This window comes from Phalacrocorax carbo, chromosome 2 (assembly GCF_963921805.1).
Source record: "Phalacrocorax carbo chromosome 2, bPhaCar2.1, whole genome shotgun sequence".
NCBI lineage: Eukaryota > Metazoa > Chordata > Aves > Suliformes > Phalacrocoracidae > Phalacrocorax > Phalacrocorax carbo.
The window spans coordinates 165,398,846-165,426,316 of NC_087514.1; the positions used below are offsets into that span (position 1 = coordinate 165,398,846).

Here is a 27,471-nt window from a genome sequence, read left to right on the forward strand (position 1 = left end):
CTCCCCCCCCCATCCCCACTTTTACTCTGAAAATAAGCAGAACCCAAGACGTTTGCACAGTGCTGGGAAGGCTGGAAATGCCGGAGTGCATGGCCAGTGGTGAGAATAAATTCATCGAGCTCCCAGTGTCGCTCCAGGGGCTATTCCGGGACCAAAGGTTCATCCTCATTAACCCACCCCCTGCGTGATTCCTGAATGGGTTTGTCCACAAACTATTGGAGTCAGAAACACAGTTATCTGAGGGTCTCTCTGTCACTTCGTGCGCCCAGCTGTCACCTGCTGAGCACAGATTTGCAGAGCTGAACGCCTTAAACCCCTGGGGACAGTGGCTTTTGAGATGAGAGTCCGATGCCAAGTACCTGCGTGTCCTCCTGTCCCCGTCCCCATGGGACGCAGGGCGGTTCGGCAGCTCGGGAGGGAAACTCTGTTGTTCTTTGGCAACAGCGGGTGCAGCAATTGCCCCGAGGATGATGGCAAGAGTGATGTCGACCGACCTGGAACTGCCACTGAGCACCCCAAGAGCTGACATTTAGGGTATTAACACCTTCCTAGCTGGGGTGCTCATCATCCTGTCCATGCACTGGGGTCCCTGTGTTCCCCTCCACTGCACCAGCATCACTGGGGTGCATCGCTTTTGCACAGGGCTGGAAGTGTGTGCACAGGAGTGCGAGGTGCCTGTGCCTTTCCAAGTCCAGCCTTTGCACCCGCGATCAGCTCTTGCATGCTGGATCAGCCCTTGTCCAGCTTGCCTTTCCATGCCTGTCTAGCCCTTGAAATATTGAGCAGCATGTTCAACCCTCGGACAACTGTCCAGCGCTTGCACAAGTGCCTGGTTCTGGCACGGTGGATCAGCGCTTGCAACTGCAGCCCTTGCGTGACCACCCAGTCATTGCATGTTTAGTGTTTGCATGACTGATTGGCCCTTGCATGTCTGGCCCATGCATAGCTCATCAGCCCTTGCACACCCAACCCTTGCACACCCATCCCTTGCACAACTGCCCGACCCTTGCACAGCTGCCCACCCCTGGCACATTCAGCCCTTGCACGACTGCCCTGCTCAGGCATGCCCAGCCCTTGCACAGCTGCCCAGATGTGACATATCTACCCCTTGCACACCTGGCCCTTGCACGACTGCCATCCCCGGCACATTCAGCCCTTGCACGACTCTCCTGCCTTGGCATGCCCAGCCCTTGAATGCCCAGCCCTGGCACAGCCACTCTTTGCACACCCGGCCTTTGCACGACTGCCCATCCCCGGCAGATCCAGCCCTTGCACACCCACCCCTTGCACAACAGCCTGACCCTTGCACGGCTGCCCACCCCGGCACATTGAACCCTTGCATGCCCAGCCCTTGCACAGCTGCCCAGATGTGACATACCCACCCCTTGCCCACCCGGCCCTTGCACGACTGCCCATCCCCGGCACATCCAGCCCTTGCACACCCACCCCTTTCCTGCCCGGCCGTGTCACACCCACCCCGGGACACCCAGCCCGAGGACACCCCGCACCCCCCTCTCCTCCCCGTCCCTCCCCGCTCTCCCCGCCCCGCCGCGCTGCTTCCCCCCCCCATCCCGCCCCGCAACGCCCCACGCCGCGGCTCCCTCCTCCCGGGGGCGTGTCCCCCCGCCCCCCCGCCCCGGCCCCGCCCCGGCCCCGCCCCGCCGCCGGCCGGGCTCTCGCCGCCGGCCGCGCTATAAGAAGCGGTGCGGGCGGCGGGGCCGCAGCGGGCGCGGCGGGGGAACGAGATGAGCAGCGCCGGCGCCGCTGCAAGATGCTGGATGGACACGTCCTGCTGGGATGGCTCTCCTCCTGCGCGCTCCTAGGGCTGCTCGCCTGCGCCCCGCGGCCCTCCGCCGCCTACTTCGGGTAGGTGCTCAGCGCCCGCACCCCCGCTCCTCCTTTTTAAACTTTTCTTTTCTCTTATTTTTTTGCAAAAGGGTTTTTTTTGCACCGTGCCCGAATCCCACCCGAGGTGGAGATGCTGCCGGCAGCCTCCTTTCCCCGCGGTGGGTGCGGGCATCCCCTCCGCCGGCGCTGACAGCCCCGGTGCGGGGCTCCCGCTCCCCCCGAGCCGTGTGACCCGCATCCCCTCGGCGTCCCGCGTTGCGCGGCCGGGGTCCCCGGGAGCCGCAGGTCGCTGCTTGCCGGGGGCTGCCGTGCTTTTTTTTTTTTTTTTCCCCAGGGCAAAAACTCTGCGGGCGAGGGAGCGTTTTGGTCTGTCCTTTCCCGATGGGAAGGTGGCCCGCACGGAGGGGACCCGTAGCGGGGTGGCCGGGGAGTTCAGCCCCAGGTGCGTGCTGTAACCTCCACCGGCATGGCGAAGCCCCGAAAAAACTTGTTTTTCCCCCCAATTTTAAGCGCATGCTTCAGCACCAGGTGCTGGCAAGCGAGGATCGACGTTACCCCGGCGGAGTTGTTATTTTTACTGGGGGGGATATGCATGCTGCTGTCACCAGCCTGGGGCGATGCAGAGCTTTACTCCCGACGGAGGCGGGGGTCGGGGTGCGGAGCCGCCGCATCATCCCGCGCCGCTCACCTGTGCGCGGTGCCGGGGCGCGGCCGGCAGGGGGCGCTACCGGCCCGGTCCGCGCCGCGCAGGTGGCTCCCGCTCCCACCCATCGCCCCCCAACCCGGACCCCCCTATCCCCCTTCCTTGGGCGAGGGGCTAAGCCGGAGCAGCCAAATAAACCCCTTCACCCCCTCTCCTTATAGCCCTCCCCGCAACCGCGGTCACGTCGCGAGGCTTCATCCCGCAGCGAAGGGTCCCCGGCTTCCATCTCCGCAACCCCCCCACTTTGATTTTTGGGGTGTCAGTGTAGCTGCTTCTTGTCTTTTTTTTAAAGACTTGTGCCTAAAATGGGGTCGGTTTACGAGGGAGTTTGGATGCGAGCACCTGGTTAAAGAAGTTCTGGTGCAAGTTTACTCAGGAGTGATGGTTCTTGCTGCTTTTTGGGATGCTGTGTTGTGACCGCTGGTAGGAGCCACTGGACTGGCCCTGGAGAATGTTTTAGCAGACTTGAGGTTTCCCCCCCCTCTTTCCAGTAAAACAAATCCTGGTGTTGAGGCTTGTCCATTGCTTGTGGTCTGGCAAAGTTTTCCAAACAGTGCTACTTACATCTTCTGTTTCCAGCTCAAGAAGCATTTAACTGAGCTGCTGCTGGGGCTGGTTTTGTGAGGAAACAGCCTGTCCTGCGTGTAGGGCTTTAGGAAAAGCCCTCTTCTCCCCCAGCAGCTCACAGAGGGCTGTACCGAGCCCGTTAGCTCGTGTGTCTGCCGAAGACCACCGGCACTGCAGTTGTACAGGGAGTGACAGGGCTTGTAAGAAGTTTAGCTGTAACTCCCCTGTTAATCCATGCGGTGCTGGTATCTGCTGTAGTGCAGCAGGTAACTCATTCCAGTCGCTCGCTTCTGGGACTGCTCTTCTGGCCTCGTGTGGCTGGTGTAGGTTTTAACTTTGGAGAGAGCATGTTGAGCCGAGGGAATCGTGCTGCTAGGTCTGTCCTGGCCACTTTGGGTTATTTTCTCTGTCTCAGTACGGCTGCTGTTTCTGATTTGAGACTCCCTCTCTGGCAATAACCAGGGGAGAGGAGATGCTGCCAGCTGTGCACCCAGCCAGATGTGCCCTCTGGGGCTGCTGCGGTGCGCTGTGAAGTTTGCTTATGCAAAGTGTCCTGCTCCCTGGTTAGAGCCCCGGAGAAGGAGCAGCATCTGCTGCTAATCTCTTTGTTCTTCCAAGAGGCTGAGAGCAGAGATTGCACTTGCTGAGCTGCTGGGGACACAGTGGGATAGTCAGCGCTGAGGTCCAGGGTCCCTTCTAATCCCCAGTGATATGTGATCTAACTAGTGTGTGTGGAAGAGCTGAGCCCTCCTTGCCGTGGGCTTCTGTATGTTGATAAGGAACAGAACCTTACCTAGTAAAAGGTTGTGTTCCTGCAGAGCTCTCAATGCCTCTGCGAGTGCCCCGTGAAGGCTGGAATTAGCCCTTGTAAGCCTAGAAAGGTAATGACATGCACAGAGGAACTCCTCCAGGTGAGGAAGCACACCTGTATTCAACATAAACCTCTCTTAAAAACCTGGATGCATCACCCTTGGAGGAGCTGAGCTGAAACGAAGCAGGCTCAGTTAATGCAACACCCTTTTGAGGCAGGGGAAGGGACGCTCCTTCCCAGTCAAAGCTACCACGATGCCTTTTGGTGGCCTGCTAGACCCTCGGCCCTGGGTGCCAACATCCCTGTCGGAGGAAGCGGAGGGGCACGGAACACAGCAGGCGGCTGTGATAAACAGATGTCATGTTGTAGCTGCAGCATAGCTGTTCTGTTCTGCAGTCTGGTGGGGGACAGGGACAGCTGTGTATGATCCCCTCCACCCCATCCCCAATGGCTTCTTTCAGGAAAAGAATTCGGTGTCTCCAAATGCGTGGCCTGGCAGGGGAATTAGTTCATGGGGACAGAAATTGGGCATGGTTACATGATAACAAGATTGTGTCAGCATGTAGTTATGTCTGTGCCTGCCCCACAGGGGCAGCTAGCGAGTGGGAGGGGATGCTGGGGCGGGAAGGCTGTGGCTGGAGGCTGCTGCTGCTCTGTGTGTCTGGCCTTGGTGTCTTGGAGGGTCGCATAAGCAGCCAAAAATGATAAATGCCCTCTGGAAGTTTGGGGTATGTGAGAAAGCGTTGGTGCAGGTGGGGCTTCTGCTACTTGCTCTGTTCCCAGGCTGCCTGGTGAGGACATGTGCTGACGGTAACAGCTCCTGTCCGGGGTGAAGGGAGGGACAGGCTCGTCCCTTGCCTGGGGTTGTGCCTGCTGCTCCCTGGGTGTTGCTGGCCCTCTCCCCGGTGCAGCAGAGGAGGTGCCAGCCTGACCTGATACACAAAGGCAGGACCTGAAGTGATGCTGCTGTGCAGGTGTGAGCAGAGCTGAGTCCCTGTAGGCACCCCCTCAGGAGGGGTCTGTCAGTGATAATGACTGGAAAAACAGCTGAAAGAGGCTAGCTTCAGGGATGTGGTGGTGCTACAGCTCCTAAGCCTTGTCTGATATGAGACCTCTTGATACTAGAGAGGAAAAAGCACGTTTGCAAACCTGAGCGGGCCCTGACAGCTGGTGCTAGGTTTGGAGTTGCCCATCAGGTTGCCTGATGATGAAGGGTGTGTTTTAGGGTAGGAGTATGTCTGAGAGACTGTTACTGGCTCAGTCTATACCAGAGGGGGAAGCATTGCCTTGAGATAAGAGTCAGCTGAGACTGGCTTGTTGAGATGCACTGGCTGTTCTAACAGTGAGCCTGCTTTTATGCTCAGCCATCTCCTCTGCAGCTGGGCTGTCTGAAAACTAATTTGCACCATATTACAACTGGCTGGTGGGGGTAGCTTGGAGCAGCCCCAGACTGTTGGGATCCCTGAGAAAGCATTGCATTTCAGTTTCCTCCCCTCTCTGCTTTCCTTGTGCCTTACAAGCTTTGGGTGTGGGTATCTCCCCTCCCTCCCCTTTCTCTCTCAAACGTGGCTAGGGGGTGGTGGAAAAGCCATAGCGGCATCTGGGAACAGTGTTGGGTCTTGCACTGGGCTTTGGAAGTGGCAGATGAGAAGATGAGCCATGCTGGGGTGACAAGCAGGCTGATTAACTTCAGTCCTGCTGTGCCTGGGTCCGAAGCAGGGTGGCAAACCAGCCTGTAGGAGCTTGCTGCTTTCCTGAGCTGCCTGGTTTGCAGCTCCGAGGTTGCAACCTGTCCAGGCCGTAAATCAAAACCCCTCTATTTCTTTCTGGGTGTTCTGATTTATAATCTCAGTTTTGACACACGCCCTCTATTTTTCTTGCTGGAAGAAGTGTTGGTTTCTGCAGCTTGGAGCTTGCTCTGCTGTCCTCCAGCAGCAGCAGGAGCTGAGTAGCTCTGCCCCTCTGCAAACACTTGTCAGGACAGTAGTAATGTTACAAGTGGCTCATGCTTACATAGTGTTTATATTGACAGATTGCAATGTTCTTCATAAATGTAACTGATCTGTACACTGCACGCAGGCAACAGGAACCCTTAAATGCTTGTGTGGGGGAGAGGGAGGGAGGGGAAGCATAGCTTGCTCTAATTTACCAATGCATCGCTAGCGAGAGCAGGTTCCTCGCTGCATGGTGGGGTTTTTTTGGTGTGGGAAGTGCAATATATTTTTGTTCCCATTGGCAGGTGCAGAATAGGTACCCTGCTATGCTTTAGGTGCTGCTGGGGTAGAAATAATTACATGCCCTGCAATTCAGGGTGTGATTCTGCTAAAATTCCTTAGAAAAGATACTGGGCTTGAAGGGGTATTCAGGGGTTGTGACCACCCGATGAGGTCTGCTCTTAAGGGGGCCTGAGGGCTTAGCATGAGTTCCTCAACCCTGTCACTGCAAGCACATGGCGTCAGCTTGAATGTCATCTCCAATAAAAGCAAGCCCGCTGGTGCTGGCAGGCTTTGCTGCCTGTTTTTTCCCAGCCTGCGGGATATGCTAGGTGCTAACATGGCTGTTGCATATCAAGAATTTCTGTACCTGTCACTTGATGGTAGTGTGGGGCCACACACTCACGTTTGCAGCTTTCGACTGAAGGCGTGTGAACTTCTCGGGAAGCTGTTGCGTAGCCAGGCCACAGCGTGTTGGCTTTCCAGACGCGCCGGTCGTCTCTGGCATGTGTGAGATGGAGCAGCTGGTTCTCAGCACAACCCAAAAAAACAAAACCTGGACTCGGGTGGCGAGGGAGGAATGCGGCACGCAGGCAAACACAGCTGGAGCGTAAGGAGGCAGCTCCTGGGGCTGGGAGAGCGGCTTTGCCATCCCACCCTGTGGTGTTCTGCTTTTTCTAGATGGCGGTGCTGGATTTAAGGTGCTGGATTTCTGGTTTTCCTTGGAATAGGAAGGGTGTGCCTGGCTGTTTGTTTTTTCTTTTCCTGCTCCTTTTGAGCTGGCTGAATTGTCACGTAGAGACTGATCTCTGAGTCCTGACTGGCCTCTCTCCCAAAGTTGGCCTCTCTGGGTCAGCTGAAAGCGGTGTTTAACCTCCATTCCTTTGTGAAGGGGAACCCTGTGCCCAGAAGAAGCATTTGATTTGTAGGCGCTAGAAGGCGGCCCTGGACTTGATGAAGTGCCATAAGGGTTGTGACAAACCCAGGAGCGTTTGGAAAAATAACTGTGTGTGCAGCTGATGTCCAACAGACCTGCATCTTCAGTCCTGGGGACCCACATCTGCCCAAATTAGGTTGGGAGGTACCTGAAAGCTTCCTCCATCCACAGTGTGTGCAGAGGATGGGGCAAAACTGTGTTCAGACTTGGATTAGTATGTCTTGGATTCATGTACGGGATTGACCATGTTGCTTGAGACTTGAACCACTACCTTGTGCCTCAGTTTCCCTTTCTTGGAAAGACGCTGGGGCCATCTCTCTCTGAACTCCACTTGTTAATGGAGGCAGTGGCTACATACAACGCTCACCAAATACTGTGTGTTTTATTGGCAGGGGCCACCAGTGCTACAGATGGCTCCCTAGGGGGAGGAGATGCCTCGTTGGGACAGTACTGAGTGACACTTGGCAAAGCAGGAGGTGGCCAGTGACTTTCTTAGTGTGACTGGTGATGCAGAACTAGAGACCAGGAATCTATAGGACTCTGGTCTCCCGGTGAAAGGCTTGGTCAATGATTAACTTGCTTTCTGGAAGCTGCTAAAAACAATAAAAGGGAGTCCAGCCCCACAACCCCAACACAAAAAGCCCATGAGTGTTTAATAATTAAAGGCCTCGTGCTTTATTGCAGGGTAATGAGAATCGCCTTGAGGCTTATTCAGTGGTAGGTAATTGAATTAGGTTGTGGGTTTGGGAACGGGGAGGGTTAAGTGGAAGGTCTGGAAGACTGCGTGGAGAAGCTGATGTGATGCTACTGAGTTTGAATCTTGCTGACCGGACTGGGTTCTGTCAGTCTTTGCTGCTTTCTTCATTTTTCTGTCTGCTTAATCCACGGTGCTTGCAGGGTTCCTGTAATTGCCTCCTGGAGATGTTCCTGTCCCAGGGATGCTCCATTCCATTCCCTTCATTTAGGGAGATCCTGACAGTGTTTTTTATTCCTGGTATTTTTCTTGAGGAAATGTTGCCATTTAAAGGCTTCTTGAGATTTTCTGGTGGAAAAGCCAAGCCAGGAGGCACTGCTGAACTAAGCTATCTGTATTCTTGGAGGAGTCTCAATAGCCAGAGGAGGTACTGAACCAGTGAGCATCACTAGTGCTTCCACTGCATGAGGCAGTTTCTGATGCAGAGCTGACCTAAAAGCTGAAGGGCAAACCTGCCTGTCCCCTCTCCCCCCTATGCCTCTGTGCATAGCTCCTCTCTAAGAGGAACTTAGCTTGGGGAGGGATTTTGAAGCTTTTTTGGACACCACTGAAGAGATGCTACACTAGAATATCCCCATGGGGGAGACTGTCTTGAACATGGTCTCCTAGGTCAGGCCACCAGAGCTGTAAGGGCTTCTGCCAGAGGCTTTGTATTGACCCCCTGTTCCAGTTATGTGGGCAACGTAGCAACGTCAGGGCTTGGGTTTTCTGGTCACTCGAGTTCTGTAGAGTGCAAACGGGACAGCTCTGATCCTAATGTTTGCTGCCTGAGGCATTTGGGAGGACAGGGCTCAATGCATTAATCTGCTGTAGGTAAAGGGACCCTCTGCCTGACCATGCAACCACCGCCTGGAGAAAGCACTCCTGGGTGGGATGGCACTTGCTTAGTTCGTACTAAAAGCTATGTTAGACACAAACGTCTTTACCCCAAGTTCCCTGACTGTCCAGGTAGTGACCTGCCAGCTTCCCAGTGCTTCTCTGAGGGTGTGTGTTGAAGCAATCCAAGAAGCCTCAGGTACCGGGCTTTCCAGACTGCAAATATGCTCAGTCTCTGGCTTCCCTCCATAATGAAGCAGCCTTTCTCTCTGCAGCCAAAAAAGCTCTCTAGTGGCTTGTAGCATGTTAATGCAATTGGTTTCCCAACCTAAGCAGCCCTCAAGCAGAGGGCCTGTTGCTTGCACTGTTAAATGCTGATGGGAGGCTACTGCTCCTCCTGCAGAATGTGGCTGCAGGGAGACTGGTGCTGCAGGTCCTGCACTAGCGCATGGTCTGGCTGCAGGCAGGGCAGGTAGGATAAGTTTCCCTGATTTACTGGACCCAGAGCTGGGGAGCCAGCTCTGGTGAAACTGAGTAGGAGCTAGAAATTATGATGCTGGGTGGAAAGGGTTAACCCTCTAGAAGCTGGTTTTTTTTTGACATCTAGTTGCAAATTTTTCTTCTCCTGTTTTTAACTGTGCTTTTTAAGGTTCCCTCAGATCGTGGCTGTAAGTGCTAATGAGCCTTATCTCCTGAGATACTGTCATGAAATACACTTATGAAGTTTATCAGCTCAGTAAGCTTTACATTTTATTGTAATGCGTGTTTGCACTGTGCTAAGTGGAACAGGGAGTATTTTGACTACATGGATAAACATAGCAGTTACGGGATTTGCTCTAGCTGATAAAAAAAATCTATTCTGACTCTTTTTTTCCCCTTAGCTGTTGCAGAGAACTCCATCTCAGATGGATCAAGCGGCTCCTGCATGTGCTATGTGGTCTTCCAGTCTGCTTGTGACCTTAAATCATTCTTCTATAAGGTGTGGGGAATATTCTGTTAATTCAGTTGCTGAAGGATTTCTTTTGGGGGAAGGGGAAATGATAGGTTAAAAAAACTTGAACTCTTCCTTTGGAAAGAGCACAGAGCAAAAGAGCTTTTCTATACATCCACTGTAGAACATGCAAACTCAACAGTATCTGACATTAATGCTGAGTCTGTGCTGGCTTGGAAGGGAGCATGGAGCATGCGGTTCATGCTGATGGGATGTCATGCCCTATGGGAGTTGGCATGAACTTTATGAGCAGATTCATTTGGCCTAGCTCATTAAAATAGCATTAATTGGATAGCCAGATGCTTATGCAGTTTGGGGAAAAGCTAGCTTGCTCTGACTTCTGCATTTGCCGTGCACTGGATGGACAAGTTTCACAATTGTAGCAAAAGTTTCCTTTCTTGGAAAAACTGTTCTGAGGCTTCCAGAGACTGAAGTAGCATAATTGGTCATTTACCGTGCATAGCAGGAGGTAGCTGCTTGTCCTTTGGAGCAACGTGTGATTTCCCCTAGATGTGAATGAAGTACTGAGATGCCCATAGAAATATCTGGGCTTTGCTTAAAAACCTGTCAAATGGCCCTGGCTGGCTAAGGCAGTCCTGGGAGGAACGGGCAGAAACTTAGCCAGAACCTTGTTCTGCTGTTGAATTTCTGAAACCAAACTGTGGAGCAGCCTCGCAAAGTCCTTTTGGAAGAGCTCAGATGATGAGCAAAAAAATTAGCTTCCATCTGCTCTTGGTCTGCTTAATTTTTTTCTCCATTGTTAGAGTCCAGCAAAATTAAGTTTCCTCTGAGGTACACAAGGGTGTCTTGAGTCTGACGCCTGGGTGATGCCTTCATGTGTAACATATATGTAGGTGAGATAGGCTGCCAGGATGAATTACTTTGATGCACGGAGCCCCTGGTTGGACACTGGGATTCCTGCTTCTTTGTCTTAAGTGCTTCTTAACTCCTTCCCAAAAGGAGCTGGTCATGACTCTGCTCCAAAACCATCAGCACTGCCAGATGAGCATCTACTGAGGTAGGCTCACCCATGTCTTCAGGGATACCTGTTCTAACTTCCAGTCAGAGCCAGTTATTACCCTTTAAATTCCACTTCCACAGAGTGCCTTATGTTGCCTGCTGTCATCAATCAGCTGTATGTGACAGCTTTCCCAGCTCTGCGTGTGGGAGTGCGCTGTGTGTTGCTACAGCGTGCGCGGGAGTGCGCTGGTGCTAGCTGACCCCTCCGCAGGCTCGGCTGGAGGGGCCGTTGGTGGGGGGCTGCAGGATCGCCAAGTGCTCGTGTTACAGGAGTGCCCATCTGCCGAGCTGTGGCACGCACAGCCTGGCAGGTTGCTCTCATGACTTGGCTGCTGGGATCTTTGTAGAATTCCCCACCTCATTGCTTAAAAGAAACTGCACGGAGGCATTGCTATGGCCTAGTCCTCATGATTTGCCTACAGCTAATTCCCGGTGTAGCTCTTGCTGTGTGAACCCCTGCTGAGCTGGGTGCATTGACTGGCTTTCCCTGTTATGGTGAGCTCAGGCCTTTAAATATCCTCATTGTAATGTCTTCTCTGCGGGTTGATTTTTTTTTTTAAAGATCGGTGATCTCATGCTTGGTATTGCAACAAAACAAAGCCAGGCAGCCCTGGGGGGCATAACTGCGCTTCTGTTAGAGATTGCAACTGAAGATTGTAGGTGAAGCTGGTTTTGTGTGTTGCAGAGGACCACTTGTGGGTCTTTCCAGCTCCATCTTCCAGGATTACTGTACATAAGCACCTTGCGCTCTGAAGTTGCCAAGGTGAAGTGTTCAATCTTCTGGATGTTGAGAGTGTTCCTTGGCTATGCCTGAAGCTGAGCTTACAGGGGCTTCATTTTACCCTGGTGACCAATACAATGCCTCACTGTGAATCAGAGCTAAGACCTCTGGTAGCTGACCGCTGGTGGGGTGTGGTTTTTGGTGGGGATCTACCCTCCTTGGCCTTGACACTGAAGCTCCTCACTCTGCCTGCAGGAAGGGTAGGTGTCTCGCCTGCAGGAGGCCTGCCAGATCCTTTCCCAGATGGCTTGCCACCCCCAAATCTTGCTTTGACTTCAGTGTCTCCTGATTTCCGTAGAAAACCAGCCAGTCCTGTCTCCTGTGGGTGCAGAGCCCCTTCTAAGGCCATGCCTTTCAGCATTAGGGAGTGTGGGTGAGGGCACATCGAACAAAGCCTTGCAAAATAAGCAAGCAAAGAAAATGTGCTTCCACTTGAGTTTAGCCTAGGAAGGGCACTGTATATTTTGGTGTTTCTCAGCTTCTTTAAATCCTACTGCTTGCTAGCCTCAAGCACAAATATCCCAACCCACTCAGGCTTTGGGTCCTGCCTTCAGTAGTCTCAAAGGAGACTTCCAGTGTGGCACCTCAGGTATGGGAGCATCAGTACCCCACTGACCTGGGGCATGTCATGGTGCTACTTGCCCCTACCTCTTACAGTGGCTCTGCTTGTAGAGCTGAGCTTCTCCGCTCTATGGAGCAAACTTTGGTCTTGCTCAGGTGAGAGTTATGATGTGAATGAATGAGCTCTGATGCGTGCTACGACATCGGAGTGTCTGGGAGCCAAGTTCAGTTCAGGGTGTGGTAATCACCTGGGAGCCAGGGCAGTTGGTGGGACTGGGTACCTGGGAAACATCTGAGTGCGATTGCACTTAGGAGGAGGATCCAGCTTTGGCAAGTCCTTTTGGGCTGGCTCCCTTGGTGTTGGCTGCAGGGACTGCTCTCCCAGAGCAGTCAGTGGCTTCAGCGGAGCTTGCCCAGCTCAGCAACACAGAGTTCAGCTTACTGCTCTGTTGCAAGCCCTGCTGTGCTACAGCACTCCAGGGCCGCCCATCTCCTCTGACAAGAAATCCTACCCTGGAGCCCAAACCCCTCTGGGGACAGTTCACCAGAACTGATACTTTATTTAAAAGAACTGACTTGTTTTGCTTAATCTTGACAAAATTCTTTTCTAGCCCTAATCCTCTTCCAGTGTAAGGTGAGATCTTGAAATACCTGGCAAACTTATAGCATAGCTCTTTCTGCATCTCTGGGCCTCTCTGTAATCAAAGGTTGTGGGGGGTAGGGATGTTTTCAGCCCCTGCCAAAGATAAATCTCCTGCTGGGAGCTAGCAGGGAGCTATTTCCCAGTCTGTGGTTAGCAAGTTGATCTGACAGGCCAGAGGTGAAACAGCCACTTGAGCTGAATTACAGGGTCTAACCAAAGATCCAACACTTCCTTTGGCTCATTAGCGCGGCTGTGTTGCATCCCCGGTGACTATTTCTATCTTCTGGCTTGTCCCATGTTGACTCTGGAAATCCAGAGGCTAGTATGAGTTTGAAGAGGGGACTGAAGCTGAAGAGCTGCTTTTGGGAGAGTGTGAACTGGACTAAACAAGGCTTTGAGCAGCCCCTGGGGTCAGTGCTACATGGCTATTCTTTGAAGCCATTATCTCCATGCTGGTTTTTGTAGCTGATGGAAATGTGTTTATAGTCAGACTTGTCTCTGCAAGGTGCAGGGTAGATGCTGGGCCAAAGCCATAGCATTTGGAGGGGAGTGGGACCAGGCATAATCCTATATTTGTCTCCTGAGCTTGAAAGAGGGATCAACAGCCATGCAGAAAGAAATTTTACTTGATGTAGTGGAGATGCCTTAAAACTAACTGCGGTTTATCTCTGAGGAGCTTGTGGTCCCAGTCCTCCCCCGTGCATGGGCTGGATTCCCTGCGGGCTGTCCCAGACACTGCCTTGTGGAAGGAACCAGGGTAAGAGAAGGGCATCCTCCCTCAGCACTGCATTCCTTGAGGCACTTGCTCGAGCTGCAACAAGGCTCATGGAAAATCTGAGAGCTGGCACTGGGATGGGGGAGGTGAGCTTGAAGGCTTGGCCTTTTCTGACTCATTGGAGTCTGAGACCGCACCAGGCTTGATGACCCTTTTACGTGGTGACGCTGGCCATATTTTCACTATGTCCCCTAGCAGCTGGCGGGGGTTGGGTGCTCTCCCTTGCAGACCCCTGTAGGCAGGGGGGCACCTCGTGGCGTGGAGGTGGCCGGTGAGCCCATCTGCTCCCAGAGGCTGACTGCTCCAGCACTGAGTGTGGTGTGAGGCTGGAGAGCTGCTCTCAGGGATGCTGTGCTTTTGCTGTTGGACAGATCAGCACAGGGTCAGAGGCAGCTGGGTAGTGCTGTTCAAACTGATGCCTGCTTGTGTGGGGCTGTTTACTCGTACCAGAGCTCTTTGGAGCACTCCTTTCAAGTGCTTGCAATTGAAGTGGCTCTAGAGCTGGTGTCTGATCTGTCTGGATGTGTTCAGAGGCTGGGGTAAGTTTTACCTCGTTGCTTCATGGGGGTGGAGGGAGCAGAGAGATTGCCAAACATCTGCATGGCTTTGGGCACATCCATTAACCTCAGGGTACTTCAGCTTGTAAAACAGGGCTGTTTTCTGGGGGAGCAGGCTGTGAACTGAGTAAGGGACTTAGTTCACATCCATTGGCTCATCTCAGGACCCCCCAAGGGTCGTTAGATTATAGACCGGGCCTGAAAGTGTCTCCCATAGGTGCCTGATGAAGCAGAGCCCTCTGGGGTTGGAGTTACTGCTCCTGTTGCAACAATAAAGGTGTTCCAAAGGCAAATGTATGGGGGATCTACTGATGGCTTAGTGAACTCAAATGCTAATAAGCAGGAAACCCCCTAGCTTCAGCCTGCAAGGTCTGACTTCAAAACAAGCTGTGTAGTTGGGCCTTCATTTCAAGGGTGCAGTGTTGCACCCCTGTCCTTTTCCAGAGCCTTGCTGGGAGATGCATGGCTGGATTTCCAGTGCAGCTGCTGCCCTTGCATAAAGCACTAGCCACACATTGCTCTTGCTACTGTCAGCTGCCTGAGCGCCTCTGTTTATGTATCTAAAACTTGAAGGCTGGAGAAGGAAGAAATCTGACCAGTGCAATGGAAACCTTCAATTCCCTGCGGTCCCAGGAGGAGAAGAGTAGCTTCAGGCTGGAGCTAGGAATGAACTTCATTTGTACACTGCCTCGCCTCTCCAGGAGGATCAGCCAGGAAAAATATCAACAGTTCCATTAAAAAGTCTGCTGGTTTGCTAAAGTAGTGGAATAAACATACCTGTAGGCATAACGGCCTGAACCGCACAGGAAACATTAACTAGAACGAACACACGCAGACTTGCTCCCTCTCCCCCTGTATATCTACCAGATAAAAAACACTGCGCGTCCATGGTAATGTGTAAATCAAACAGCAGCTGGGGGGATTATTCTTAGCTGGGGAAGAACTGGCTTGGATCAAACAGAGGGGCTCAGTGCTTTCCTAGAAAGGCAAAACCTGTGCTGAGCCTGCTCTGTGCTGCTAGGCCTGTCTGGGTGGGGGGAAACCTGCACTAGAAACTGGGGCAGGATGGGTTTTGGGGTGGTTGTTATCCCTATCTTTGATTTCTTATTGCCCTTTCTTAGCTTCCCTTTCCCAGTTTCTGTGGGAAGTGTGTGGGGCTGAACTGGTTTTGCTCTAACCAGTTGAGTCTAGTTGAAAAACTGGTGTGGAAACCAGTGGGAAGTGGGTAACACCCTGGGAGCTTGCAGAAGAGTAGGGTGGATGTGATAGCATTAAGTGGGGAAACCAACTACCCCCAGCCATGAGTGTGTGGTGGAGGTGGTGCCTTCGGTCCTCCACTGAGCCCAAAATACCTCTCCTGACATCTCTGGGACAGGGGGAGTGGAGACCTGCGAACTTGTGTTACGTATTTTGGTGGGGGGATGTGAGCTTCAGGCATGGCTTGAGTGAGAGATGCTGCCAGCACTTTTTGGACGAGTAACCTGGTCCCTGAGCTGCCCATAAAAACAGCTTCCCCCTTGGCCTTACCCAGCATATACGGTATGTACAGAAAATACATGTGGAAAATGCCTTCAGTTGCAACCAGATGGCACCTGTCAAGCACAAGTAGACATTTCTATTAGTGTTCTTATTGGAGTGTCTTGGACCACTACCAGCCTCTGGATAGCAAAAGAGCCCTGCTGTAGCTGTCCTCCCAGAGCAGCCCCAGAGGCAGATTGATGTGATTACTGCATGCTAGAGACAGTCCCTGTGCTCCCAGGCCTCATCTGCACAGCCACTTAGCACAACTAATCTGAACTGACTTTTAAAGTGGATTAGTTCAATTACTCTTAACTAGCCCTGGTGGAAACACTCTCCTTGGGGATTAAAGATCCTTAATTTACTTTAACATACTTGATTTCAATGCAAATCAGGCTAAACTGAATCAAGGGTACTTTAGAGCCTTGTGTGGAGGCACTCCTTCAAAATTGATGTGGTTTAACCACCCCACTTTGCATTCCTGTGCTCAATTCATTCCGGTTAGCATTGCTGGAGTGTCCCCTTACAGATGACTAATATAGGCAACCTCTCAGATATAAAGCTGCAAACACATTACCTAGGCTAATGTGCGAACCAGCTCCTGTGAAGAGCTGCATCTGCTGATTCAGTGCTTAAAATTGCCTAGCCAGGGTGTTTTAGAGGTGTTTACTCTTTTGGTTTTTTATCCTTTTTTTTCCTTTTCCATGTCTTGCTTTTTTTAATTCTTCAAACCAAGCTTTTTGCTTTTTCACTTAAAATGCAGGGCAGTGAGTCATGCATCAGTGTTTCTCTGCTCTCCTTAAGTCACTGGATAAAATGGGAGTACTTCACCAACAGTGCGCTCATCCTCTTAGCTCAGTCATTTAACTCTCCAGTTGAAGATGAGCTGTGGTTGTGAAAGATTGGCCTCTGTTTCCCTGAAGCTTGAGTGAAAAATAGTCATTACATCTGTGGTGCTCTGGGCAGGATAATTCATGCTTTGGTGAGATTTGGGTGGGACAGGGGTTTTCTTCTGTGTTTTAAGTGTCAGAGGATGTGTGTCTTGAGGAAAAGAGGGGAATCCTGCCAGCACCAAGTGAGGGGAAGACCCATGATTGGTGGGAAAAATTATCACCACATTTTTTCCTTCATACTGACCCTAAACATTTTGGCTCCCCTTTCTGAAAGGGAGAGGATGTAGCACTGACCCCTCTGCAGATGAGGCTCTCCATCCCCTTGCCTGTATCCCTGCAGTCCATTAACTGATTTAATACCATCCTGACCCCCTGGGCTTCACCTGAGACCCCTGTTTTGTTGCTCTGGGCTTAAATTTAATCCCTGCTGTGTGGCTGCCAGCAGACTAGGGAGGGGATGGCTGCTTGGCATGGCTTTGCCATCTTTCACAGGGACAGCAGCCAAGGAAAGGAAGGGTTAAACCCGATGACTGAAATGAGTGCCAACATTGCTCTTGGTACTGCTTCTTCAGCCTGCCAGAGCAAAGGTTTATTTTGCTAATAGCCCTCTAACTTCACTCTCCCCTTCTTGCATTTCCCTCTGCTTATGATATTTCAGCTCCTTTACTTAGTTCAGCATCACTTAAGAAATAGGTGAGCAGTTTGGGTGGCCGCAGGCGGAGCTGGCAGCTATATGAGCTTTTTTTGGGGGAGCAGAGGGGGGAACAAACTTTCAGTTTCTTTATCTTGGGTTTTTCATGGTGCTCATGAGAAGTCCCCTGTGCCCTGCAGGCTGCGGAGAAGGGAACAGGCATTGCACACAAGCGGGATGTGGATGCTGCTGTGCTGGGGCTGCGAGACCGCTCTGTGCTTCGATGCTGCAGCTCTGAAATCCCTCAAAGGACCCACTGTGCTACTGTGCAAAACCTGCATCTAGCTTACAGCCGTGGGGATGGTGGAGGAGAGGCATGTCCAAAGCTGCCAGCCGTCCCTTTCTAACCAGGTGTTCAGACGTTCAGGGTCTGTAGGGTTTTATTTTGGGAGCGGAGGTGGAAGGACAAGGCAGCCCACCACAGCTGGATTATAAAATGGATCTGGAAAGGGCCCTATTTGCAAGTGTCTGAACAATCGCTGGCAGATACTTTCCCACAACAACCTTTAAAATGCTCCATGGAAGGTGCTTTGCCATGAGCCTGGCTCCTTTAATCAGTGCTTTGCTTAGTAATAAAGGGTTTTTCTCTAACAGGTGAAGGAAACAACTTTGGCTGAACCATAAGCTGTTGTCCTCTTATTTTCTTACCACCAGGCAACTCCTTCCCTCTCTGTAGCATGGCTCAAGAACATCGCCATGTTGCTTTTCAGTCCCTGGCTGCCTTTAGGCTTGCCTCTGAGGTCGGCACAAACAATGACAACGTGGATGTTTGATGTAGTTATGCATTAAATCTCATCTCTCTGGCAAAGTTTTCTGATTTACATTACTGCTCCAATGTCCAGGTCCTGGGGGGTGTTTTCCTCTTCTTGCCCAAAGAATACCAGCAAAAAACCACACTTGGAGTATTGTCTACAAATATGGGGTTTTCCCATAGGACCCCAGTCCTATAAATTTTATTCTATCCTTAGGTCTTGGCTCAGGTAATTAGCAAGACAGAGGTTTTTAGGTTTTGGTGGCAAGCCCTAATGAGTTCAGTACCATGAGGTGTTGGTGTTTCCTCCTTGAAGACATGGGTCTGTTAAGAGATGCTAAAGATGTTAAGATTTTCTGGGGATTATTGCTCTGGGCAGTCCTGAAAAGAATGAGTGCGGAGCACACGTGATTCCTTCTGTGAGCAGCAAACTTGTTTTCTCAGGAGTGAGAAAACACCAAGATCTTACTGAAAGGAGATGTTTCACCTAGGTGCAAATCTGTACTTGGGGAAGATGCTGTCTTCCAACCTCATGATCCATGAAGAGTTGCATTAATACGTCCTGCCAAACTGTGCCATCCACAAACTACCTCCTCTCCTAGGGATGCCTGGACAAGCCTGGGGGACCTTTCCAGGATAGCTCTTTGAAGGCCTCTCTGCTGAGGCTGTGCTTGTATGAAGTAGGTTTTTCAGTAGAAGACAGCAAATAGGGTTACAGATGCTGGGAGATAAGGTGCCCCAATAGGAAAGAGGGGCCAGCTCCCCTGATGAATTGCCATCCCTCTGTGCAGCAAGTTGGAGGTGAGGATCTGCCTTAGGTAATTAGTCTCCTGCCTCTATTTTGGGGGTGTCACCCTTACTCAAAGCCTGTGATCAAAAGACCTCAGACTTCAGCAGTTGAAGGCAGCTGGCATTTGGCTGAGTTTGTAACCATCATCTAAAGGAGGGAGGCTAATGAGCTGCCTTTGTAAGGTGGCCCATCAAAGAGCAAACCAAAGTGTAACTTTCTAAGCCTTGGAGCTTCCCAGGGTGGTGGCAGGGGGCTCCAGGGCTACTCTTGTAAGTAGTCAGGAGTGCTGGAAACCTAAATCCAAACCTGCATAGGCCTGTGAGCTGCATTTTGGACCCAAATAAAGTGATTCTGCTTGAGATATGACTTCTTCCATTGTGCATTGCGATGACCGTTGGGCAGAACGGTAAAGGATCTGCTAGAGTGGCCCTTAAAATGAGTTTTCAGTAGGTGGAAAAAAATCTGGCAACATCTGAACTGAATTCTCCCTCCTGTGAGCTTGCAGTCTGAGGGATGATGGCCTGTGGCATTCATGGGGTCTGTGGGGTTTTCTTGCTTTGTTTTCAAGCTGTGTAAATTGACCCCTTGCTTTCTACTCTTGCAACTTGACTGTAGGGTTGGAAAGTGCTGTAGATACCAGACTTCCACCTACAAAAAATGAACTAAGCAGTGTCAAAATTGGGAGTAATGGTTCTAGTGAGTTATTGGTGTAGGGGTTTTATGGCTTTTTGTGATTTCAGGTTGGTAAGTACAAAGTTCAGAAGTTGAATTCTTGCTGTAATCAAGTGGTGACTAGGAGGAGGGCTGCGTGGAGGAGCTGAACAGAACTAAATCTGGGGTAGTATCTAGGCTGCTCCCAAGTCCTGTCTCTGGCTACGAGGACTGGCCTACAGGATACCCAAAGGAGAGGTTTCTTTGCAGACTAAGCTCTTCAGTTAGATGATGAGGCCACCGTCTTCTCTAGTACTTATAAATGTATGTTTAAGAGGATGATGGTGTTCTCTTAGTTACTGAAAATTCTTAAAATCAATAAAAATCCCTGCTGTGGGATTTTTTTATACATCCTGCTTAATGGGTTCAGACTGGAACTATTTCTTGATCTCTTGCTACCCTGTTTTCAGCAGCCTCTGGACACCCTGTGGGCCATGGCATTTAGATGCCAGTATAATTTGGTGAGGATTTGTCCTTTTTAATGGTTTCTTTCCCAACTTACTTTTAAAAGCTGCTCTAATTCCATATTGCCCTAATTGTGATTGCAAATTTTAAAATGAAAATCGCAGCCAATGTATTTTAAGGTTCTTATGGGCAAGCAGCCCCCTGCTTAATGTGATAAATTGGACAGCTTTTTTCACTAAGGAAAATAAAAAGCCTTCCAAATCAAGAAAATTATGTAAGCAAATCCGCTGAGTGTGCTCTGAAATTAAACCTGCCTCACAAGCTCTTGGGCCTTCAGTGTGAAGTCGATGAAGGCTATTCCAGGGAGACTGAAGTCTTGCCTGGGGGGGTGTCCTCAATTTCTTTCCCTCCATTGATCAACTCACCCATTTGATGTGACCAAATGTGTAGGAACATAAAACTGTCAGGGACCATCCTTCCCCGGGACCATCTCCCCAACATCCTAAATGAGCCACGAGAGGCACTTAGCCCAGAAATGTCTCAGAACAACTGAATAACTTTTCTCCTACCCTCATGTAATTCTTGCCATGCAGCGTCTTTCTCAAAGGCATGACTCTGTAGCACAGTTATAGCTTGGTGTGGCTTTGCTGTGCTGGAGCAAAGTGATGTATCATCATCTGTGACTAAAGATGCCTGGTGTGAGCTTCCTAAGCCTGGAGTTTGCAATCTGTTACATGTGCTCTGCAAATGTTGGTTATTCTAGGATGAAGGTGGCAAATTAAGTTACAAAGGCTTTTACTTGCCATCTTGCCATAACCCCTGTTGCCCTTGTTTTGTGTGCAGTGTGAGGATTCCTCTTGCCTTACTGCTGTACCTTCATCTTCCCTTCTGTTTTATTACCTAGCTCTTCTCCACTTTGCAGTTACATAAAGCATGTTTTTCTGTGGTATGTGGCCAAAGTTGCTTTGGAAACCTCTGTTTCCATGCTGTGAGCTGTGTTTAGAAAGGGTCAGCATTACCCTCCAGGGATTCGTGTCTCTATGAGGTTTCCCCGCAGGGACTCTGGTGCCAAACTCTCTTCCAGTTTGGGCTGGGAGAAGGGAAGTATCTCACCTCTGCATGTGGTTACCAGTACAGTATCTCCAGCCACGGTGGTGCTTAACTGACCTCCTCCTTAGCATTTGTGCTGAGATGGCTTTAGACTGTTGATAGACTGGGGTGATCTTAAGGGGTTCATGGCCAGATATAAACACCTGGAAAGTCTTAGCAGGGAGCACCTCTCACATTATGCTCTTAGTTCTAGTTATGCCCAATAGCTCTGTTAATTCAGCTGCACAAGGTATTTCCATCTGGGGAAAAATCCCCCTAATTTTGCTTTACTCTTCTAGTTGCAGATTGATGACAGGTTTCTAGCAAACATACAAAGCATGTGTTAGCGTTGCTATCCTTTCCTTTCTGCCTGAGTTGTTCTTTTTCTTTCTTGGCCCTTGGTCCTCCTGAGCTCTTGCAGCCAGGAGGCACAGAAATCACAAATGTGCAAAATACAAGATGGATAAACATCTTAATCTCACAGATACTTCAATATAAATGTTTCTCGAGGCCCTCCTTGAAGGAGGATTAGCCGGTAACAGTGTCTGAAAGGTCGTAGCCTTGCTTCGATTTGCTCTGCTGCTCAAGATACTAAACGTGTGTGAAAGCTTCAGCAAAAGGCCTGGGATGCCATCACTGTTCTCTAAGGCTCCAGGGAGCATCTGTGTGTCCTCTTGGGCTTTGGACATTCATCTTGGAGCTCTGCCTGCCTGTATTAGCCATTGTGATAGCGTTGCCTAGAGCGCCCAAATGTGACATGTATCAACTGGCATTTTGGCTGCACTAAGTGTAAGATTTTTTCCAGTGTAGGTTTATATCTGTTTTTTTTTTCTCAAGTGTGTGCATATTACTGTTATGATTTATTTTCAGGCTGTAACTTTGGTTTTATCACTTGAAATGCTTTGGAAACTTGGAGGGCTTTTTTTAATTACTTGCAAGCCCTCTTTAACTTGGAGGAAAATTCCAGTGTGAAGAATGCTGTTGATTCACAAAGAAATTATGTTACAGAGCTCCGGTAGAAAGGTTTCCTCACATATTTGCATTATTTGGGCCTAACTTTCGTCCCTGAAGCTGCCATTTGCTTTGATAAACCTGACTTTGCTTCTTGACAGCTCCAGAATAGATCAGAGTTTGTTATTGACATGTCAAGACTATCAACATGGATATCCTTCAGCAGAAAGCTGGGTGGGAAATCATGAGCATGGGAAGCTAGTCTCGAGTACTTAACTCTTAGACAAAGAGTGGAAGAAAGGAATAGGTATAAGCTTATCAAAACCTGTTATTTGTATAAGTAATAGCAATAGTTGTGTGCTAGGATAGGTTATTCTCACTCCCTTTTGTTCTGAGACCCTTTAATCGCCCCGTAACAATGAGAAAGTGAATGGCTCCCCGTTGTTCCTTTGCTATAAAATAAAATGTCTTTCTGTGATTTTATTTTCAGTAATGCTTATTGCTCCAGCTGCGCGCTCAAGTTGTATGCTGTTGGGGCGCTTTCAACCACTGCTATTTTGGGGCTGGAGAGGGGTAAACTAGAGGGATTCCTTTCTCCACCACTGAGAAAACAAATGTCACTCTGGGGATCGCGGTGGAGAGAAAGCTGGCAAAGCAAGTGAGATCCTGCCACTCTTGCTGCTGTGGTTCAGCCTGCAGAATTGCAAGTGTAACCCGTGCTCCCAGAGTTTCAAGGAAGTGAGGTGTGAGATTTGTGGGTTAGTGTCCCTCGGGGATGTGGGTCAGGGGATGCTGGATGCCTCTGTAACCTCAAGGAGGGCTGGAGGGAGCCAGGGAGGTTGGTGGAAGGCTTGGCAGAAGGCACGCACTCTTGCAGGGATGAGAGACCAAGGCTGGGGGTGGGACAGTTTTCTTGACATGGGGCCAACTGGAAAATCTCAAGTGCAGACGAAGAAAGGGGAAGGGGAATGTGATACCGTCTACCAGGGAAGGACGTAAAACCTAAGAGAAGGACGTCGCCAAGTTTTGTCGCGTTGCTATAGGGTTTCAGCTGCTGCTTCAGCATTGCTGTTTTGCAGTGATCTGCTTAAAGCACTGGGAAGTCTAGTTCTGGTTTGCAGAGTAGGCCAAAGGGATCTCGCACCTTGGCTTGTGTATCTTTTTAAGCGTAAAACTGTCCTGAATCTCCCAGTCATTTCCCTTTACCTTGCACTCATACCCCATCTTTCAAATATGCTTTGCCACAGGATTCAGGGGAGAACGTAACTCACGGTAAATTTGGAATGCAAGCTGGGTACAGTTGGTGGCTCAGCCAGCTTCTGACTTCTTTTGCCCTGACTTCTGTCTTCTGCATGTTACACAGCGTTGAGTGGACAGCTCTGGTCCTGCTTCTCACATATGGTGAGAAACCCTGCTGGTTATTCCTAGGCAAAATGTTTCTGTTCTTGGAAACACAGGCCTGTACTCTTGCTCCAGTATCACTGTTTATAATTTTTGAGATTTCACTGCGTAGCTGGGCATCTTTGTGACACTTAGATATTAAGTTAGAACTTTCTGATCTTGTTTTTTTTAGCCCCTTGGTTCTAATTCTGATAGGTTCCGTGTAGTTGCCCTCTATCATCCTGGGGCTGATGACTCAGTCTCCAGACCCACTGAAAGAGGTGGGATGTGGGAATTGCAAAGCAAGCCCACATGCGTTTTGAAGACAGATGGAAACTTCATTTCAGGCTGGATCTGCTCCGGTAGTGAGTAGCTCTAATGAGCATCTGTTGATGGAGTAGTCCAGGGAGGGGGTTTTCAATATTCTTTATTAGTGATCATGTTAGGATATGAAGGGCTAAACTGAAAAAGAAGATACAGGTTATTCATGAAGACTTACAGCAAAGCTTACAGAATATGTCCAATGTGGTTTTTAGTTTTTCTTTTCCTGTTTGTAGTATTTCCATGTCAAAAAAATTCCACCTGCACTAAACCATTGTCAGAAATAGATTTATTATCTGATAGTTTATACATGCCGCAGGATTTCCCTGATGCATATATATGCCTCCCAGGCTGGAGTCCCTAGAATTTGCCTGTCCCTTGTAGTGCTGGACATAGTTTCTGGCAAATACATGTATAAAATGGAGCATAACTACTGAAGGGTGTCTGTAAGTGAATCCAGGAGCAGAGCATTTTAATGCCAGCACCTAAAGCATCTGGAGATACCTTTTAATACAAAATTACTGCTAATGTAAGGCTTCACAGTTTAATTTGGGAAACTTCAGAGGTGAGCTGTATAAATAACCTAAATCATCTCCTTCGTGCACGCACACTGCGATGGAACATTGTGTTGTGATTTCATGCAAGTTTTGTTCTGCATCCTTGCCTCTTTCAGAGAATGGGCAATTACTAAATATTTCTCTTTACTGTTCTCATTAACTGTGTGGCCCCAAGGCTTATTTAGAACACATTATCCAGGTTCTGTACTCGATGGAAAACACATTTGCTTCCTCATGGGTGTGTTTAAGACAGTCTGAGACTCAGAGCTCAAAGAAAGCTATCAAGAGTCCACTTATCTACAGCATCCCTTCTGATGCTGAAAGTCAGCTTCCTTTTTATTACTTCTGAGTACTTAGGATTATTATAGGTCATCCCATGTTTAGTTGTCATCACTAGGGAAACCCAAAGACTCAGTACCTGGAAAATGAGGCGTGCTAATGACTTGTGAACAACTGTAAAAGCTGTTTACTGAATTTGCCTTCTATTGTGGCCCTGCTAAAATAGATTTTAATTCTCCAACAAGATACTCATAAGATCATAGTTTGCTCTTCCTGTGGTGCCCTGTCTCCATCTAGTTGCCCTGAGGGAGTGAAGGCAAGATGGGAATTTGGAAAAGAATATCGATCTCATGCAGTGTTCATTTGCAGAATGTGGTTCCATGATATTTTTAGATAGAACTGATTTCCTAATGCATATATGTCATTATGCTGATTCCTGACCCTTGTGTGGCTGAATTGAGTCATTTCTATATGACAATTTTGTTCTTTTCACTTCTTCCACTTTTAGTTTTCAAATTTCACAAGGAATAATTCAGATAGAGAACTTCCAAATCTCTTCTACATCTGTTTCACCTATGGACTCTAAAGCATTCTGAATTCTAGAGCAGTTTAGGGATACAGACCACAATTATTTCACATGACATGTCAGCTAAATGCCTTTGTGAATCTTGGGAAAACTGATCATTCAGCCCTGGACTGGGAGATGGAGCATGTATTTTCAGACCACATAAACAATTTATTCTGTAAGACGGAGTATCAAGCCAGGCCATTCTTAGAGTGCAGAAAGTGCACTCGTCGTTTTTGTTCTTCCCTGTTGGTTTTTCCCAAATGTCCAGATTAATGGGACATCTCTCACTTGAGGCTTCTGACCTTGCTGCAGTTTCTCACAGCTGAAACCTCTAGGCTATTCTTGATAATCTTTCTAAAGGAAAAGACTCAAATCCTGCTCTGTAGATTTGTTGAGGAAAGTGGATCCAATGATGTTTCTGGGGTCTAAGAAGAAAAACTATTAAGACAAAGGTAAATGGGAAGCTTTTTCTGTTAAGTTCTTTGGGGCTGTATGCTGCATTAGATATGTGGCCACCATCTTCCCTTTCAGTCCTTGGAAATGGCCATTATATGACATGTTGAAATGGCATACTCGGTGTTAGACTGGCATTTTTATATATCTCTTAATGCTATTCAGTAGTTGGAGATAAAGCATCATGTAGTATGCACCCACAGAGCTTACAGCTTACCTCCAAGGCATTTTTGGGTAACCAGTGATGTAAGGACCGCCTTTCTGCTGTGGTGGTTTTGCTAGCTGTTGGTGGGTGGCTTAGAAAATGGGAACTTGCACAAATTCGTTGATGGTGTCTTGGATGATGTTTGCACGCTGGGATAACTCTAAGCCTGTGGATCCTCTTCCCATAAGATAATTTTTTCCTCAGGATGGTTTCTAGAGTGTTTTCTTGCACTTTTTACTTAGAATTGAAAATGTTTCTCCCTTTAGATGTCTGCAGGCATTGGGAAGGAGTGGTGTACGGATTGGCCTAGACTGTTATAGGAATAACATCGTGTAGCTCTGCATTTGTGGGGACTTCCTTGTCAAGCATGAGCAACTTGAAAATCAAATGGTTTCCTCGCTGGGTTTGCTACTTCTGAGGTCATGTTTTACAGGCAGTGGTTTTAACTCGAGGCCTGCTCTGAGCTTCTTGGAATTGAGGTGAAACAGTCCCAGCTTCATGAAGCATATGTCTCAGGGAGCTGGGGAACTGTGCTCTGCCTAATGAATGTGGATACAACTGTGGCATCCCACAGTGCTGCATCTTTACGTCCAGTCTTAAAGTGAGGCTCTATTCCTCCAAAGTAACTTGAAATCTGTCAAAACGTTGTGAAGGACCGTTTTCACGTTTGGTGAGGATTGGGCTGGCGAGGTGCAGTGTGACATAATATGTCTTTGCCCTCTGTAATCTTTTACCCCTTCCAACACCCAGGCACACAAGAGCCGATTCAATTCTTAATCTTGGTGTAACGAAACCACCTCGTGGTTTCTGTATTTCAGTTGCTCTAAATTGGGATGGCAGGAGTTCCTGAATCCAACAGCTTTAGGCTATTTTAGGTGGTGAAAATCTGCCGTTGGCAGTATGGAAGGCATTTATAAGTAACAAGCTAATTATGTAAAATGCACACTGTCCACTTGCTAAAATCTTCTTAAAGTTTCATAATCTAATCAGAATTTGCTATGTATAACACTTGGCTTGTTGTCTTCCCCTCTGCCTTTTTAATGCAACTTAGTTGGATGGATTGATGATCAATACAGGAAGGAAATGCTTTCCTTAATACTGGTTGGTTGTGTGTCCCACATGCCTTTTTACAATGCATAAAGGATTTTTTTTAATTTCTGAGCACAAATATATTGCTTTGAAAATGGATGATCTGAGTGCTGCTTAGCAGACAGGACTGCATAATAAAGCTTTTGGTCTCCCTGGACTATAGTACTTTGGTTAACGTGACTCTTTGTTCATATAAATACTATATAGTACCATGAAAAAGATGTATATGCTGAAGTCGCCAAGTATTCTGAGGGTATTCACCTGAAGGGTTGGCAAAGGTAGGTCTGACTGAGGTCCTTGCCAAAATTCTGTAGTCCAGTCACCTTCAAAAGGTAAGTGAGGGTCCTGCCGGCAGCACGGGTCTCTTAGAGACATCTTAACTATCAATATCAAGTTATTCATCACCGGTGATTAGCCACTGTCACAGCATCTGCTTCCCTTCCACAAAACTGAGCATCCTTTAAGGAAGGGTTGCACCATTTCTATAATGGGGTGGGACCCAGGCCTTTCTTGATGGTGGCGAATGGACTTCTACAGATTGATGGCAGATGTTCACATGGTTCTTTTCCTCTTGCTGGGATGAATTGTGGTGTTTTGGGGTGCTGGAGGAGATCAAGGGAAAGAGCACTGTTGTTCAGCGGATGGCAGTGAGGGCGGGACCATGCAGTGCCGTTGCATCTGGAGCAGAAGACAGTGAGGCTTGTGATGTTGGTTGGCTTCATGGGAACCTGTTGTAGGATACATCAGTGAGAACATCTCCTGCTGGTGGCTTACCCTTATCCGATGAGTTTGAAACCTTGGCCAGAGCTAGTTTGCTTAGCTGGAGATCTGACAGTTGAAGTT

General features: G+C 49.1%; 1 protein-coding gene across 2 annotated transcripts in view; it reads left to right on the forward strand.

Moving 5' to 3' along the window:
* Positions 1 to 1,709: 1,709 nt before the first annotated feature.
* The window catches only part of WNT9A (Wnt family member 9A), a 59,336-nt gene continuing 33,574 nt past the window's right edge, over positions 1,710 to 27,471 (forward strand). Inside the window, exon 1 of one of the 2 annotated variants that reach the window (XM_064445181.1) lies at positions 1,710 to 1,866. In XM_064445181.1, the coding sequence (XP_064301251.1) occupies positions 1,772 to 1,866 (95 nt within the window). In that variant the 5' untranslated portion in view covers positions 1,710 to 1,771. Of the gene's footprint in view, positions 1,867 to 2,208; positions 2,291 to 27,471 lie in introns of those variants that run through there. The other variant, XM_064445182.1, reaches the window with a different exon arrangement.